We start from the raw sequence: 19,022 nt of genomic DNA, 5'->3' as shown, positions 1-19,022 counted from the left end.
AAGGAAACCTCATTATAACAGAGAAAAGGGCAAGCAAACATTCATGTGGCCAGCACAGTGTCTATGGAAGGGAATCTCAGAAGAAGGCACTAGGAGTGGGCATTGGAGGGGGGAAAGCTTCCTGCTGTAAGTTAAGGAAGCCAGGAGGCAGAGGGAGAGCCTTCTGGGGCTGGGGGACTCTGCCACAGAAGAGTCATGGAGTCAGATAATGGGGTGTTACATCTGAAGGGCAACCAGAAGACCCGTGTTGCTGGATTTAGAGTTTAGAGGCAGAAGAACAGAAGAAGACTGGAACGGTAGGAAGGGGCCAGGTGGGGAAGGGCTTAGTGGAGATCAAGATAACTAGGTCGAGAAGTAATCAGTCTATACCAGCCCTCAATAGCTTATTCAATCAGGGAAGTTTTCTATTTTCAGGGACTGAAATCCAGTGCCATGGTGATGAAAATCTTATGGAGGAGGCCTGGTAAGCTTCTAGAAAATGAGCAAAGCAGGTCTCAGGGGAGAGAATGGGGATTAAGGAGAGCCAGCTCATGTTTCCGTGTAGTCTCTTGCCTTTTCCTCTTCGTACTTCCACCATGCCTAGTTTAGGTTATCATGCTTTGAGATCTCAGCTGTTGTTGACTGTCTGGCCTCTCATGATTTGGACTTGAGTTCTGAGGACATCCCGTTTTCTGGTTTCCCCTCTATCTTCAGTGAAACAATCACTGATTCATTTAATTCAATCAATAAATCATTGATTAAGAACCTATTATGTGCTAAGGGTGGGGACCGTTGGAATTGAGATTTTTCCACTATTTTTAGGCAGTACTTTGAACAGTAGTCACATGGCTAATTTAAAATAAGAAGAAATGAAGGCAGAGTTAATACCCCAGTCTGCTCATGGAATTAGGGAGTGTTGTTCAGTTGTTTCAGTCATGCCCAGTTCTTTGTGACCCCATTTAGGGTTTTCTTAGCATATGAATACTGAAGAGGTTTGCCATTTCTTTCTCCAGTTCATTTTACATGTGAGGAAACTGAGGCAAGCAGGATTAAGAGACTTGCCCAGGGTCACATGGATACTAAGTATCTGAGGCTAGACCCTCCGGTCTTCCTGACATCAGATCAGGCACTCTACCCAGAGCCACCTTGCTGCCCATTCATATCTTAAGGGAGTGAAAAATAGAGTTGAGGGGGAGGAAGAAGAGTAAACGGAACAGCAAAGAAGGACAGTGACCCCAAAGGCCAGGGCTTAGAAATGGAGCTGATGACCAAAAATGGAAAGAAAAAGAACCTGCTTAATTTTGTCAAGTTGATTGAGAAAGACTTCTCATCATTTTCCTCCAGTGATTTCATTGGTCCTCTTTGAAAACAAAGGATGAACAACAAAGATGTTTTCATAGTGCTTGTCCAGGGATATAGACAATTTTTTCCAAACACACTTGATTCCCTTTCACACATACACCCCTCCACCCTTCAATCCTCCTTCCTCTTATTCCTGGCCACCCCATTCTTGCACAGACAAGAAGAGAAAATAGACTAAATAGAAACCAACCTTTTCACCCATATTGTCTCTGCTTCCCAGAGTGGATTTGGACTTTCAAATGAGAACTGAAATTTGTTCCCATCTCTGATACTCCCAAGTGTTCCAAGATGAGTTGACCTCTTTTTGTAGGTCTTGAGGGGTCATAATTAATTATGATTGGCTCCCTAAGATATCCTGTAGGAATCATGCCAGTGACCACCCGGGGCTCTCATAATGATATAATCGCTTAATCATCCTGGCATGGACAATGGTAAAGTTGGACAGAAGAGCCAGGCGGTGTTCCCTTGAGGTTTGGGATGAGAGATTAAATTAGCAGATTTTATTAGAAATAGAACCATTAGAACTTTCTTGGTTTATCCTTCATAATCTTTCTTGACTATAGTCATAGCTACTTGGGTTTTGTTTTGTTATGTTTTATTTTTTGGTGGTAGGGATAGAAACAAATTCATCTTTTAACCCTGATCCACTCATTCTCCTGGCTCCTCTCTTCTCTTTGCCTTTTGCTATTGGATCAGAGTAATTAAATCCTTCTTTTCATGAAATCCTGGGGCTTCAAGAAAGGAAAGCTGCTTCATAATCCATTGGGAATATAGCCAACTCTATCTTCATGCTAATGTGTGCATGACTAATTGAAATCCATAGATAATGGGAAGAAAGGGAATCATCCACTTTCAGCTAATAGCTTCAACGTTGTCCCCCATAATGCTTCTGAACTTCTTACCTTATTTGCCAATAAATGGCCCCTGTAACTTATTTGTGGTAAATCTTCCACTGGCTATGAGGACTGGCAGTGATATGTCTAGCAATTCAGCACCAGGAGAGGTAGAAGGAGGCAACAGCAGCCAGGGGCCTGGTTCATACACCTACTGATGAATCAGTTCTTGTATAATTGAGATTTAACTCTGCTCTCTCAACACTGTATGCTGATATGTATACAGTAACAAAATTATTATACAATGATTAACTGTGAAGGACCAAACCATTATCCAAGATAACCACCAGGGGCTCATGATGAAAATGCTCTCCACAACCAAAGTCTGAGTGCAAATCAAAGCAGGTCACCTTCTATGATATTTCCTTCTTTAGATTTCTATTAAATGTTAGATAGGTGTCTTCTATTATTATATGAACAATATGGAAATATATACTTTATGAAAGTACCGGTATAGACTGTATCAGACTATTCAATGCCTTGGAGAGAGGAGAAGAGTAGAGGAGGAAAATCTGAATTCTAAAATGTCAAAAAACAATCGTCAAAAATCATTTCTATGTGTAACCAAAAAAACTACAATAAAAAGAAATCTTAAAGAGCACACACACACACAAATACTATGTGCTGATATTTCACTTTTAGGGATAGCTCTCTTCCCATCCCCTTTTCATATCTATTTTTGTGATCATGAAGGTAAAAAGTCTGACAGGGGCACTCCAGTAATGGATAATAGAATTTAGAACTAGAATGAATCTTAGGGATGGTATGGTCCAAGAGTTCTTAACTTAAAAAAAAATCATGGCTGTCTGGTGAAGTTTGGGGGCCCTTTCTCAGAATTATATTAACTTATTTATTTGTTTGTTAATAAAATTCAATTTTATTTTCAGATCTTTACTTTCTCTCACCCACTTTCTCCTCTTACTATTGAGAAATATAATAGTGTTTTAAAATATATTATAATAAAATTTGGATTGTAAAGGAAACCAATTTTACTAAAATACAGTTATGGAGTAGTCAGGGGTCTCAGTGGATAGAGAGCTAGACCTGGAGGAGGAAGATCTTGGGTTCAAATCTGACCTCAGACATTTCCTAGCTATGTGACCCTGGACAAGTCACCTAACCCCAATGCCTAGCCTTTACTGCTCTTCTGCCTTGTAATCAATACTTAATACTGATTCGATGACAGAAAGTAAGGGTTCTGGAAAGAAGGAAGGAAAGGGAAGAAAGGAAGGAAGGAAAGAAGAAAAGAAGGAAGAAAGGAAAGAGGGAGGGAGGGAAGGAAAGAAGGAAGGAAGAAAGGAAGGAAAGAAAAGAAAAGAAAAGAAAAAGGGAAGAAAAAGAAAAGGTTATTACCTCTGCAGTAACCCAACCTTCTAATTTTCCTGAAATTTGGAGAGATTAAATGTCTGCCCAACATTACCCAGGTAGTCAATTAGCTGAGCTAGGATTCCAGTCCAATGTTCCTTGACTTGATGTTCCATATCCAGGGCCCTTTCTAATACATTCTGCTGCCTCTCTTGGACCTGTACAAAGGAAGGGAGAAAACCCAAGTTAATACAAACAACTTCTTGTTGCCTAAAATTCCAAAAGATCTAGTCAGCATTTTAATGGTCTGAAAGTAAAATGGGCTGTTTGTTTTAATTTCTAGTAGTAACTATAGCATATTAGATTTTCTTAGCCAGTCACTAATTTAATTCTAGAGGTATTTAAGTGTCTGCTATACTTAGTGCCCCAGATTTAATAAAGACATATGTCTTTAGGAAGGAACTTTCATTAAAATTGCTCATTTTCATCTTGCCTTATTTGTAGAGAATCAATCTCCCGTACATAGTTGTTTTAATAGGCTTTAATAGCTTGAAATTGAGCTAAGTCTTTTGGGACATCTTGTATGACTTGTGGCACAGTGGATAGAGCATTGGACCTGGAGCCAGGAAGACTTCCCTTCCTGAGTTCAAATCTGGCCTCAGACACTAGACCCTGGACAAGTCACTTAACCCTGTTGGCCTCGGTTTCCTTAACTATAAAATGACCTGGAGAAGGAAATGGTAAACCACTCTAGTATCTCTGCCAAGAAAAATGGAATCATAAAGAGTTGGACTGGACTGAAAGGACTGAATAACAACAACAAAAGACATTGGATGGGAAGCCTGGTTAAGAGCTTCCCTCACTTCTCACTGGAGAAACAGGACATTGACATAAAATGTCAAATAATAATACAACAGTAATTGATCAAGGGCCAAATTGGGCACCTTAAACAGATGCTAAATCCTTTGAAAAGTCTTTACATTGGGGGGACAGTTGGGTAGCTCAGTGGATTGAGAGCCAGGCTCGGTCCTGGGTTCAAATTTGACCTCAGACACTTCCTAACTGTGTGACGCTGGGCAAGTCACTTAACCCTCACTGCCTAGTCCTTGCTGTTCTTCTGTCTTGGAACTAATACAGTGTACTGATTTTAAGATAAAAGATAAGGATTTTTTAAAAATTTAAAAAGAAAATCTTACATACAACTTTTCCTTTCCATTATTTCTTTGTGAGTCTGATTGAAGAATATTGATCCAATTGGAACCTCTTTGTCAACAACCATAAGATAATTCCTGCTAATTAAGGAGTAAAGAACCCCTTTATTCTCCTCTCCTCTGGCTTCTAGAAGCTTGCATACTTGGTCAGATGGTGAGTTCACTGCCCAGCATGACCTGGAAACCCTTTGAACAGATACATTGAGGACAAGAGGATGTGCTGTGGGGGCTCTGGCAGATTGACAGGCATCTTTGTAAAATATAATTCAGAGTTACTGGTCTAGATGTTAAGAAGCTTTGTTAGGTCTATTAAAATAACTGTGTCCAGGAGATTAATTCTGTACAAATAAAGTAAGATGGAAATAAGCGCTTTTGTTTTGAAAGCCTTACCTTTTATTTTAGAATTAATAGTAAGTACTGGTTCCAAAGCAGAAGAGTGGTGTCTGGGCAATGGAGGTTAAATTACTTGTCCAGGGTCACCCAGCCAGCATGTATCTGAGGTCACATTTGAACCCAAGACCTCCATTTCCTGACCTAGCCCTCTATCCATTGAGCCACACAGGCGCTTCACAAAATGAGCACTTTTATTAAAGTCTCTAGAGACCTGTGATGTGGGCAGTGGTGAATAGTGGTCATATGTCCCCCTTTAGGAAGGTGGGGCTAGAAGGAGTCTACATCTAAATGCCACCAAAACTCATGCCTCTACAAGTGTTGGCCAGGGGCATTTTCCTTCCTTCCTTTCCCCTTCTTCCCCTCTCCCCCTCTCCCCCTCTCCTCCTCTCCCCCTCTTCCTTCCTTCCTTCCTTCCTTCCTTCCTTCCTTCCTTCCTTCCTTCCTTCCTTCCTTCCTTCCTTCCTTCCTTCCTTCCTTCCTTCCTTCCTTCCTTCCTTCCTTCCTTCCTTCCTTCCTTCCTTCCTTCTTTCCTTCTCTCTCTCTCTCTCTTTCTTTGTTTCTTTGTTTCTTTGTTTGTTTCTTTGTTTCTCTGTTTCTTTCTTTCTTTCTTTCTTTCTTTCTTTCTTTCTTTCTTTCTTTCTTTCTTTCTTTCTTTCTTTCTTTCTTTCTTTCTTTCTTTCTTTCTTTCTTTCTTTCTTTCTTTCTTTCTTTCTTTCTTTCTTTCTTTCTTTCTTTCTTTCTTTCTTTCTTTCTTTCTTTCTTTCTTTCTTTCTTTCTTTCTTTCTTTCTTTCTTTCTTTCTTTCTTTCCCTACCCCCTCAATCCTCTCCCACTATGTCTCTCTCTCTTCCAAGGCAGAAGAATAGTAAGGTCACAAAGCTAGGAGGTATCTAAGATCAGATTTTAACCCAGGACTTCCCATCTCTAGGCATGGCTCTCAATCCAGGTCAGAGGCATGTTTAGTATCTGCTAACAGTACTAGTCATCAGTAGATACCAAAATTCTGTGCATAAAACAATGATTTAGAAATAACATTAAATGCATAATTAATATTTGAGTCATAGGCAGGGCCAAATAATCAGGAGGAGACGGATGTGTAGAAGAGGGGCAAGGGTATAGACCTAAACTAAATCCATGAGAAATGACAAATCAGATAACACTTAGGCCTTTTGTTAAACTTGTTTCCTCAGGTTATGACAGCTGGTTTCTCAATATTGCTGTTTGATACCGTCCTGAACATTGCAATGGTGGCTTGGTAAGTATTTTGCATATGGATGGAAGTTGGTTGTGGGTTGGTGAGTACATTGTTAAGGGATAGAACAGTCATCAGGGGTTTGGTAAGTATTTTGTACATGCGTAGGAGCTTGACCCTGTTGACTTGGTAAATTCAGTGATAGCAGATGGCCATTGGTCATTTGAATTTCATGACATAACTTGTGGTGAACCGTGTGATATAGGAAAAGCTGGATTTGTAGTAAAAACAAAACAAAATGGAAACTCAACAACAAAACCACTTGGATTTGAACACAATCCTGCCATTTCTTAGCCCTGCAATTATGGGTTTCTCTGAGCCTCAGTTTCTTCATCTGTGGAAGGAGGCACAAAATACTACGCCAGACCACCCAGAGAATTTTGGTTTAGTCAGGAGGGTATGGTTAGCCATGGTTTTCAGAGTCTCTGCTGGTGCCACACAATCCCAAAAGAGAGGATGTGGACAGGATAATTAAGGATCCAATTGCTACTGAGCTTGTCATGCAGGGTCATGACAATGCCAAGATCTTCAGCAAATACTGTGCCCAAGACATCAGTTACCTTATAAAGGAACCCAGTGCATGAGACCTTCCAGGGACCAGACACCCACATGGGTCTCCAGTACCACAATGTTCTATTATAAAGACATCTCCCTGTCCTCTTTGGTTTCCTGACTAATCTCCCATAAAGATATAGATATAAGATCATATGTATATAGATATCTATAGATATGAGATCATATATTTATATAGATAGACAAATACATTAGATAGATGGATAGATGAGTGGATGGATGGATGAATGAGTAAGTAGCTAGAGATTGTAAAAATTAAGATTAATGTTAAGTAATAAAAATATTATATTTTAGGAGATTTATTAATGATCATTAGAAATAAAGGAATAAAAAGGTAACAAAATAAAATCACATTCCCAAGGCTAATCAGCCTGTTCATAACCCCCTCTTATCACTGTCAGGACAAGAAGCCAAAGAGGCCCAAGCAGGACTGCCCACTGAATTTATCCCCTGTGTACAGGAAGTATGTAATGACAGGAAGGCAGTGGGCTCCTGGGAAATGTAGTTCTTTTTTAGGGCAACAGATTTTGAATTATACATTCCCCTTTATGATTGTTGGAAGACTTGTCTCCCCAATTGATCATTTAACATAATCAACTTTTAAATTACAATAATTTGGGGGATAAAAGGGAAAAGAACAAGCCTATGATTGCTAGGCACATTGACAAAAAGCCAATTAGGGAGCAGTCCCCTTCGGCATAAAAGTATATATACAAAAACAAATGCATTCAATTCCACACAGTTCAAATCACTACATCCCAAAGTTCACTCTGGATCTTCTAGTGTAGCATGTGGTTTGTGCAGGCATCTTCATGGCACCTTCAAACAGTTTACTTTCTGGATTCAGAGAGGTAGCATGTTTCTTATCCTAAAATTACTCTCAAAAAGAATTTAAACTTTGCATTTTGGAGTAATAATAAAAGATCAAGAGAGGGATGGATCGAGAGATCAAGGGATCAATGGATGGATGGAGGATGGATGGATGGATGGATGGATGTATAATCCATATCTTTTTGCTCCAGGTGAGGAAACAATGGGGAGAGCACTGGTTCCAGAGTCCAAAGCCTCTGCTCAAATCCCACCTATGCCATTTGCAATCTATATGACTTCAGATAAATCATTTCTCTTCCTGAGTTCTCAGTTCCCTACTCTATAAAATGAGAAAGTGTTGAACTAGTTGGGTTCTGAAGTCCCTTCTAGCTCTCAATCCATGTCCTTTCTAATCCCAGCATGATAATATATCTAAGCATGGTAATATCTTTAAACAGATGTACACACAGAACGAATTAGTAGTTTTACTGTCTATATGGCAAAGTTAGAATAGACAGGAGGGTTCCCAGTCAGATCCCTAAAATAGGTTCTTGTTAATGTGGTATGACCCTTTCCATGTGTAATGAATTCATTGTAAGCTCTATTCTTGCTATTTATGACCTAGATTCAAATTCTACCTCTGACATTTTCTAAATGGAGAATGCTAGACAATCCATAACCACTTATTATATACCTACTACATACTTGGCTTTGTGCTAAGTGCTAGGGATACTAAGACAGACGAAAACAGTCCTTTCCATCTAAGGACTTTACATTCTAAGGAGAAAGACTGTCGCTCTGGTTACCTAGCAAGCTAATCTATACCAATAAACATTTAAGTGCCTGCTATGTGCCAGGCACTGTGCTAAGAGCCAGGGACGCCATCATTGATCGGAGTCAGAGGACAGCCCCTGCCCTCAAGGAGCTTAGAATCAAGCTCAATCCATTTTAAGCAATCGAATGTGGGAGACAACATGTAAACAAATCTATACAAAACAAGCTCTGTACAGGGTAAGTAGGAGAGAGGGAAAGCAGTAGAATTCAGAGAGGTTGGGAAAAACTTCCTATAGGAGGTTGGATTTTCGTTGGGACTTAAGGAAGCCACTTGTGACCTCACCTGAGGGAGGTTAGAGGAAGCCTCTCTCAGGGTCTCTGAAGAGCTTTGATATCTGTTGATCCAGAGACCCAGGAAACACGGGCACAGCGTGGCATGCCCCCTGGGCTCTAGGAGCAGAGCAGAATGGCAGCAGCTAAAAGAAGTGTGAGATCCCCAGATATAGAGGCATTTCTGTCCCTAGAGTTCATGGGGCTGTTTTGTGCCAGACCCAGGCTCGAGCCCTCCTCGATCATCTAGGTCTGATGAGCCACAGATGCACGGTACCCCGACCCCCACATACAGATGGCATTTTGGTCTTCTCAGACTTCTAAGGACAACGACCAGCCAATTCAAGAAGGTGGGGGGAGGAGGTGGGGCAGATCCGTACCTGTGTATCTCCAGGTCTAAGTCTGTCTGTCTGTCCGCAGACGAGACTGTACAAGGTACAGATAGGCCATTCCGAGGTTACCTTCCTTCTAACCCTTGTGCCACTCACACAGCCCCCTGCGCCTTCCTGGATAAGCGTTTGGTGGTTGTGGCCTGTCTTGGAAAAAGGACTTAGGGAATTCCTTACTCTGATGAAATTATACGTCTCTCCCACTCTTCCTCCTATTAGTTATGGGACATGCCCCTGATTCCATTCGTGGATTGATTCGGACAAGCTCAAACAAACCTGGGAACAGGGAATGTGGAGTCAGCATTGTCTTCACAATTGACATAACTGCTGGAAAAGAACAGCTGTAATAAACATAAAAAAAGAAGGGCTGTAAGAGGCAGTGACCAGCGATGCTGAGAGCCACGTGATTTTTGTTGCTGCCTCACAGGGCTAGGGAGGGCAGTCCAGAAGGATTAGTGAAATAGGACCTGGCCCTCAGTCCACTGAGCCACCTCCGTGCCCCCAAGATGAATATTTTCTTTCTTTTTTCTTTTCTAATTTTTTTTAAATTAAATTTTATCATTCAAAACACACTTCCATCTTGGTCCTTGTTGTAAGAGCACAGTCGTACAACACCGTAATGCCAAAATAAAGCCATAAATACACTGATGTGAAAGAAAGGATTTGATTTGCATCCATCCCACTCAACAGTTCTCTCTGGAGGTGGATAGCCATCCCCATCATAAGTCTTAAAGACAAACATTTTCAACCATAGACAATATGGTGATTTGTTTTGCCTGATGAGGTATGTTTGTTAGAAAATGTTTGTTTGTCTTTTTTGTTTGTTTCCACTGAGAAAAGGAAGTTGGGAGGAAAAGAAGCTAAGTGCTTGTTAATTAAAATAAGACAATTAAAAATAGAAATGCAACAGAAAAATAAAACAGTAAAATGAGGGGTTTGAACTCGATGGCATCTCTGGGCTTGCTCTAAATCTATGATTCCATGATCTTTCAGCAGCTAACTTGGAAGGGAAAACAATGGTGTACACTGCTAGCCACAAATATTTTATTGGCTTGGTTAGATCATATCCATATGTTCCAAGGAAGTTCAGGCTCATGGTCTATCCACTAAAATTAATCCCATGAAGGAAAATAATCTGAAGAGGTCACAAGTGACTCCAGCCAAAGAAGACCAACTTTAGCCACATGTCCAATAGCGTAGTCCCAGCCTGACATCTCTTTCCACTTCCAAGGAGTTGCCCAAGCTGGAGGGAGGCTGTTTTGCCCACCTCTTCCATATATCCACTCACAGGTTTATCACATTGAATGCAGTATAAGAGGAGGAGGAGGAGGAAGAGGGGAAGGATAACTGCCTCTGGGATTGCTTCAAATGAGACACTATCAACAGAACTCATTTTGGACTTAAAACTTTCCATGTCTAAGAGCCTTTTTCTATTTCAGTGTGAATGTTTTATTTGGCAGATTCAGATTTTTTTCCATGTAATTATGTTTCAAAATTAAAAGAAAAAAATTCCAGTTAAGATTTCAATTCAAACTTAGGCCTTTTCTTCATTTTTCATTTTTTCAGCAGTTACTAGCATCTAAATAGTAGAGAGGGAGTTAGGACGTTTTCCAAAAGAATAACATTGCTTAGAGAACCAACCAAAAAATGAATCAAGACAATTAACAACTTGAACAAAGTTGCAGTATATAAAAGAAACACACACACAGATCTTCAGCCTTTCTTTGTACTCCCAATAAAGTCCAAAGCAAGAGATAGAAAAAGAAATCCTATTTAAAATAACTGTCAAAAATACCTGGGAGTCCACCTGCTAAGACAAACTCAGAAACTCTATGGACACCTTTACAAAACATTTTTCACAAAACAAAGCCAGATCCACTCCATTGGGAAAACATTAATTGATCATGGGTATGCAGAGTCAATATAATAAAAATGACGGCTTAGATAGTATTGGTTAGAATAAGATATCCTTCCTAAGATTGGGCAGTGTTCCTCCTATCCAGAAAGATGGAGTTATCAGAGCTGTCATGCTAATGATGACGATGACAGTGATGAGGAGGATGACAACAACAATGATGATGATAGTAAAACAACTCCTAGCTATGGAGTGCCTTAAGATTTCAGAAACGCTTAAGTACACCAGTATGTTCTGTGCATCTGGCTCTTTTTGGGGGGGAGGGGCCCAGAGTGGGGCATTGGAGAGTTCCAGGCCATGATTTTATGATTTTGTTTGGTGTAGGGAACTTCCAAGGGGGAAGCTCCCCTTTACCATTATAGATTAGCAACTATTTGACAGCATATGGTTGTAGAGAATTACCTGAGGGATTCCCAAGCTCAAGGAGCCAGAATGTATTAGAACCAGGATTTGATTTCTAAACTTACCCACTCCCACCTTTGTCCTCTTATCCACTAGGCCATGTGGCATTTATTTACAAGGCTGAAATAAAGTAATAAAAATAAAAACAAAGTAATGAAAATAAATAAACCTTAGAGCTCAAAATACAGTATTATTGTATGCTTGCTTTTATGACAAATTCTGGTGATTAATAAGATTTTTCAGAGTAAGTTATAGCACTCAGAGCTGGTGGGGGTATATATATAATTATACATTTTATATAAAAATATATTTATATATACAAATATAAAATTAAATATATAATAAATAATATATAATTATATGTAATATAATTATATATATACATAAATATATAATATACATCTATTACCTAATTTGGTCTATTGTGTCCCCTCTAATCACTTGACATCTTCTGTTTATATAGTCTCCCTAATAGTATATAAAGTCAGCTGGGTGGCTCAGTGGATAGAGAGCCAGATTTGGGAGACAAGAGGTCTCGGGTTCAAATCTGGCCTCAGATCTTTCCTAGCTGTGTGAGTGGGGGCGAGTCACTGAACCCCCATTGCCTAGCCCTTGCCACTCTTCTGCCTTGAAACCAGTACTTAATATTGATTTTAAGATGGAAGGTAAGATTTTTAAAAGAAAATAGCCTATTGGCCATAAAAGAAAAACCAAGTTCTGTTGGGATTTTTTAAAGCTCAGAAGGAAGAGGCTTTGTCATTTTGGCTTAAGTGCTGAGATGGAGACAGCTTCCACATTTGAGTGTGTAAAGAAGGAAATCTATGTCAGCAGTTCGTTCCTGTGAAAGAGGCGTGCCTTCAGTGCCAGAATGAAAGGATGGATTTTTGTCTTTTGAGGGACAAGAAAAATGAAGAAATTTCACTGGAGGTTTTCTCCTGGTGCTTGTAGGGTTAGAAAGGAGTCTTTAAAACAACAACAACAAACAACCCTCATCTTCTTTCTTTTAATTTTAAGACAGAAGAGTGGTAAGGGCTAGGCAATGGAGGCTCAGTGACTTGCCCAGGGTGACACAGCTAGGATGTGTCTGAGGCCAGATTTGAACCCAGGACCTCCCATCTCTAGACCTGGCTCTCAATCCACTGAGGCACTTCGCTACCGCCAATAGTTGTCTTTTAGAAACATAAAATAAGGGCTTCATCCCATACTGTACATTTTTTCCCAACTAGTTATAAGAGATCCACCTAAACAATGGTGTCTATGGGGGGGTTGAAATCTAGCAGCTGAAATCGTTTGAGAAGGAAAATGACTTTGTTTTGGGGTTTGTTTTTGAGATTCTATCCAAATTGCTGTCATTCCAAACTAATTAGATTCTAAATTGTTGACAGTAACCTTTTGGTATTATAATAATAATAAATTATTGATTAATTAGTATTAATAGGATATAATTATATCACACAATTATATTATTGATAATTATTATTAATTAATAAAATGATTAAAACAATAAAACTATATCATAATTGTGATAATGATAATAACATAAACATAATAATGCTATCTCCTGAGGGCCCCTGTGACCTTTCACTGTATTATAACTTGGGATTGCTCTGACTCGGAGGAGGGAGGCCCAGGCTCTGGCTAGCAAGGCAGGGCTGAGATGGGATGGTAAGAGCAGCTATCCAAGGAGTCATATATAATTTTGTCGGGTTTCATACCCCGTGTCATTTGTTGTATGTGCTCACCAAAGGGGGACGCAGGCTTGTGCGTGCTACGTGCCCCTAGAGCAAGGAAACAGAACATGTGCGGTCACTGCAGAAGGAACCTTGACTCTGGAATTTCCTGGGGTTTTTTTGGAGAACCCTCCACTGAAGAGGGGCATGTTTTCAGCCTCAGAGAATTTTTCCAACCACACAAAGACCTACCAGTAAGGGAGTGTGGGGCGGTGCTTCAGATTTTGTCTCAGAGATATTTTCTCATCATACGCATATGCATGTGTGAGTCCCCTCCTGGGGCAAATGTCAGCAGAGGTGGTAGGAAGAGGTAGAGAGTCTCCTGGCAGTGGGCATTCCCTTGCAGTTCAGGATGGTTAGCGAAGAAAATGCTATTTAAAGTGCTGGCAAGGGTTTAAACACGTTTAATCCATATGAGGATTTGAACCAGACATCTTTACAATTTATCCAAGAATGGCTAGGTTGCACAGTGGATAGAGCACCAGGCTTGGAGACAGGAAGTCCGGGGTTCAAATTTGGCCTCAGACACTTCTCAGCTGTGGGACCCTGGGCAAGTCACTTAACCCCCAGTCCCCAGCCCTTACCACTTACTTCTGCCTCAGAATCGATACTAAGTATCTAAGATAGAAAGTAAGGGGTTTTTAAATAAACTGTTTTATTTTATTATTTATTATTAAGCAATTTCCAAAATAACAACAGCAACAATAATTTAGAATGATTGTTCTCCCTCACTAGCCTCATGCTGGTCTTACCTTGGATGTCTGGAACTTATCTGGGATTTACGCATCACAGAGCCAAAGAGCGCTGACGGCAGCACCTGCGTGGCTTTGGCGGATTCAGCAGCTCTCCGCAGGGTGTGATTTGGCATTAATATAGGATACAATGTCTAAATTATACTCCTTTGATCTTTAGGATAGTTTGTATGTAATTCTAGGTTCCCCTTTGCAGTCCGACATCGTGCCGTGGCTCCTTTCCATTGGCTCATGCTGGCCGGGGAACCAGAAAAGCTACCATGTGACCCAGTAGCCTGACTCATTCTCATGCTGATATTGTAGAAGTTGTCACCAGCAGGGATGTGGGATGCAGTGGGGCCGAACAAGGAGAGGTTGCCGCCCCCTTCTGGGCAGTGTCCCTCGTAATATCACCGGACTGGCGTCTCGCTCTTGGCCGCCCTATCCTCACAGAATTGGAGCTGGCGTCGTTTCTATAGGGGGTGCCCATCCATTCTTGGTTTTCATGCATTTCTTTTTGGAGCCTGGGTCCCCCCGTCTCAGCCAGGGCGGGGATGCGGGGCTCCTCGCGGCCCCATTCCTTGGCGACTCGGGAGCTTTGAGCCGCTTGCTTTCTGAGCTGAGCCAGGCGTCCCAGACTTCCAGCAGCAGGGTGGTTCTATTGACCCAGACTTGCGGGGGCGCCGGATTGGCACGGCCCACTGCAGCTCACAGTTCCCAAACGCGTGACTCCTAGAAGTAGAAAGGCTTAGCAGCGTGCGCTGTAACACCTAGCCAGAGGCCTGTGAAAAGGGGGAAAGGGCCTTGAACAAAACCACTTATTCTCCTGTAGACCAACGTCCAAGTTTGTCATGGCAGCCTGGAAATAGGAAGGCAGTGAGCCGCTGAGACTCGCCAAATCTAGACCCTTGTCCAGCTCTACTCCCCTGACCCCCCACAACCCCTCGAAGGGCGGAAGCAGTGAGAATAGCTATATAGAGCTTTGGGCAGCCGCCTGGTCCAATGGATGGAACTCAAGGCCCAAGTCAGGAAGACTCATCTTCCCAAGTTCAAATCTGGCCATCGCTTACTAGCTATGTGACCCTGGGCAAGTCACTTGACCCCCATTGCCTAGCCCTTATCACTCTTCTGCCTTGGAACCAATACACTGTATTGACTCCAAGATGGAAGGTAAGGGTTTCTTAAAAACAAACAATCATAAATAAACAAATAAACAAACAAACAAATAAATAAATAAAAATAATAAAAATAAAAAAGCAAACAAGAAAAGGCAGTGATCATTGATCTTAGGTGGACAGAGGCTGGGGAACTGCTGTTACAGGTAGGCCATTGAAAGCTAACCTTGTGACAATTATTTGCAGCCTTCTATTGGGCGGACTTGGAGAAGCTTTGCTGGTTTACTCAGAGAGGATGAACACCTAGAGAAAAGGAAACAAGCTCCGAAGTCAGCTAAAGGGGAAAGCAAGATCTCTGGGTGGATGGAAGAAATAACATGAAACTAACCAGGCTGCTGGGAGCCACCATCAGACCCCTTCCTCCCTCAGGAGAGGGGTTGACCACAGGGAAACAAAATCTATTCATGACCGTGATGGAGGGGTGACCTGCTGGAAGAACTCTGCATGAGGGCTAAGAGCTCCCGACCACGGCTGACACCCCAGAAGAATCCACATGAAGGCTAAGAGCTCCCGACCACGGCTGACACCCCAGAAGAATCCACATGAAGGCTAAGAGCTCCCGACCATGGCTGACACCCCAGAAGAATCCACATGAAGACTAAGAGCTCCCGACCACGGCTGACACCCCAGAAGAACCTGCCCAAGGGCTGTAAAGCTACTTTTAGTGCCTCTCAACACCAGCTTCCTGGACACCCGGGCCCTTTGCTGTTCACATTTCCCTCAGCCCCTTTGTGGAGAGATAAGTAGGCTCTTTCCTGGGATTTCTGAGATCTTTCTGGAAGCACGAGATTCATTTTTATATAAATAGACTCATGCTATACTGAGTCTCCTCCCTGAGTCTCGCCTTTTCTGCTACCTCACAGCATATGGCAGGGGGCCCTGGATTTATTCTGTAGAAGAGTCTCTTCTGGGAATTCCCTTCCCCAGACGATCCTGCATGTCCTGACAAAGAACTGCAGAGTTCACACCGCTGAGTAACAGGATAGAATTCCTTGGGAGGGAATTGATTTGTGAGGAATTGAATGGCTGTGCTGGGCCACCCTAGAAATTGGCAAGGCAGCCGGATCCTCTGTTGGGAGCTCAAAGGCTTCGCTTTTTGTTTTTGCCTTTGTTTTTCTTTCCTTCTCACAGATTTCTCTGAACTCTCATCAGATGCATGTCACATTTATTTGTTTTATTAATTCTGTTCAGTGTTCCGTCTTCTGTGAGTTGAAAACTTAGGTTAAATGAACACTAAATTATCACCAAAGGGAGCTAGCTAGCTTTGCAAGCACTGATAGATGGTAGCTCTGGACGATAAAAGATATTCCCTCTCTCTTGCTCAAAACAGCAACAAGAACACAAACAACGTTGGTTCCCCAAAGCCTTCAAACTAGCGAATACCCCAGTAATCCAGACAAGGAAACAGGTTTTGATTTATCCATGCTAAGTTCAAAATTGGATTGGAAATATTATAACCCAATAGGAGGCTTTTATAGGAATGGATTTACATGGAATGAGAATTGGATTTGGGATCAACAGGAAAGTGTTAAGGAAATCATCAAGATTTGGTTCCCAAAATATTTCTGTTTGAACTGTTTTTGTAAAGATATCATTGTTGTTGTTTCATCACTTTCAGTTGAGTTTTACTCTTTGTCACTCCACTTGGGGTTTTCTTGGCAAAGATACTGGAGTGGTTTGTCATTTTTCCAAAGCTCATTTTACAGGTGAGAAAACTGAGGCAAGCAGGGTTAAGTGACTGGTCCAGGGTCACCCAGCTAGGAAGTGCCTGAGCCCAGACTTAACTCTGCTTTAGTTTTCTCACCTGTAAAATGAGCTGAAGAAGAAAATGACAAACCAATTTCCCAGATAATGTCTGAGGCCAGATTTGAGCTAGATTTGAATTCATGAGGATGAGTCTTTGTGATTCCAAATCTAGTGTTCTATCCATACTGCCACTTAGTTTTCCCAAGAAAATACTGCCTTCCTCTAATTTTCAGAGCTCTGGCCTTTTGTAGCATGGCCCAGGAACTGGCTTCTGGAAGATTGTATTGTTACTAAGCCACAGAGGCCATTGTCGGACTGGAAGCTCAGCATTAGCCATGGATTGTCCCATTCTAAAGAAGCCCTATACTTTTATGGAAGAAGATATTAGCTGAATTTTGTTTCTAAAGAAACATCCCATCCCCCCATCTTCTCTGCCACTGTCCCTCGCCATTCCTCTTCTTTTTCCCTGGAGCTGCCCCCTCTTTGGGGGAGTTAATCTCTTCAATTTGGGAACTCTGCTCTGGAGCTGGTCTGTCCAGGTGCAGTCTCACCTACGCCGCAATATCCATCCCAACAGAGGTTGGATATCCACCTGATTGCTGAAGGGCTTCACTCATCATCCCTTGATTCTCCTCATGTGATTCCTTTCCCTGGCCACTGCTCTCTCCACATGTCTTACCTCTTCACCAGCCCCCAATAAAATATTAGTTCCTTGAGAGCAAATGATGTTGAACTTTGATATTTATCCTTTTTGCTTAAGACAGTGCTTGGGACTCTGTCAAATGCCTTTCCAAAAAAAAGCATTTTAGTTCATTTATTTAAAGAGAGAGAGAAAAAAAGAAGCAAGAAGGTCTCCTCCAGCTAGGTTTTTGATCCAAAAATTCTCAGATGATTTCTGAGATGGACAGCTGTTGGATGGTGATGACTAAGATATTTGAATCTTTAAAAGATTCTTATAAAGGCGTGTTGATCTGACACCAACTTTGTACCTGAAATTAATTTCCCACTTATTTTCCTTGTCTTTCTTAAGAATTAATTTTTTCCAAAGTCTCATTTGCAAATGTTTAGACTATCTCCTTGTTATGTTTCACTTGGTGTCTTTGATGTCACGTTACACATTCTCTCTCTCGCACCCTAAAGATGAGATGAAAGAGTCCATGATTTTGACCTCGCCCAACTTGGATGTGTGACTGGGTCCTGTTCTTTTTCACTGGCAGAAATTTGACTTGCCAACATGCTATCCTATTTCCTTAATTTTCAAGTATTGCTTAAGTATTCAGAAATCCAAAGGGCTGGACAGTGCCATAAAAGATCATTTAGTCCACCCCCTTGTCTCTAATCAATATTGTCCTCAGTGATTCCCAATGATAGATTTAAAGTTTTCTTAAAGATCTCCAGAAAAGAGACCACAAATCACTCTTACTAATGACATTCCAGGATGTCATTGGGTTGGCTTTGGAGCCAAAAGCTCTGGATTAAATTCCTAGCTCTAATTCTGACTACTCATGTGACCTTTGGCCTCAGTTTCTTCATTTGTGGGAAGAGATTAGACTAGCTGACTTAAAGTCCATTCCAGCTCTAAGTTTATGACCCTTCAATTCTCAGAGGAGCTCTGAGATGGGTAGCTCAAAGAAGCAGCTGCTGCCCCATGATCTTGTTCCTTTGTTTCAACTTTAATCATTTCTTTGGTCATTATTCAATCTTTAACTAATACCTTGAGTTCAAGGATTGGGTCAGAATGCAGAGGTGAGCCCAGATAAAGGTCTTTGCTCTGTTCATTCCTATTATTGTCTTGGCTTTAATGGACTCTTTTGGGTGAATTTTTCTGTTGTTATTTCAGTTATATTTGTGCCTCTTGACACAATGTCCTAGTTTTCATTTTTATTAATCCAAATAAAAATTCTTTGGGTCCATAGCAAAAAAAAAAAAATCCTATCTGATTTGGAAGCATTATTCTTTCTTTATAAGTATCAAGGCATAAGTCACATTTTTTTTCAGTCTGATTATCCTCATTCTTTCTGCCTTCTCTGACCACTGGAAGAGGACATGTGTG

General features: G+C 41.2%; 1 protein-coding gene across 1 annotated transcript in view; it reads left to right on the top strand.

Moving 5' to 3' along the window:
• The window catches only part of TMEM241 (transmembrane protein 241), a 172,636-nt gene extending 154,944 nt beyond the window's left edge, over nt 1–17,692 (top strand). The window contains exons 14-15 of the mRNA XM_007487617.3: nt 6,333–6,397; nt 15,410–17,692. Coding sequence (XP_007487679.2) covers nt 6,333–6,397; nt 15,410–15,470 — 126 coding nt within the window. The 3' untranslated portion in view covers nt 15,471–17,692. The remainder of the gene's footprint in view (nt 1–6,332; nt 6,398–15,409) is intronic.
• The last annotated feature ends 1,330 nt before the right edge of the window (nt 17,693–19,022 follow it).

Source organism: Monodelphis domestica, chromosome 3 (assembly GCF_027887165.1).
Source record: "Monodelphis domestica isolate mMonDom1 chromosome 3, mMonDom1.pri, whole genome shotgun sequence".
In the NCBI taxonomy this organism is placed as follows: domain Eukaryota; kingdom Metazoa; phylum Chordata; class Mammalia; order Didelphimorphia; family Didelphidae; genus Monodelphis; species Monodelphis domestica.
Note: the sequence above shows the minus strand (reverse complement) of the source record. Positions and strands in the feature narration are given on the sequence as shown.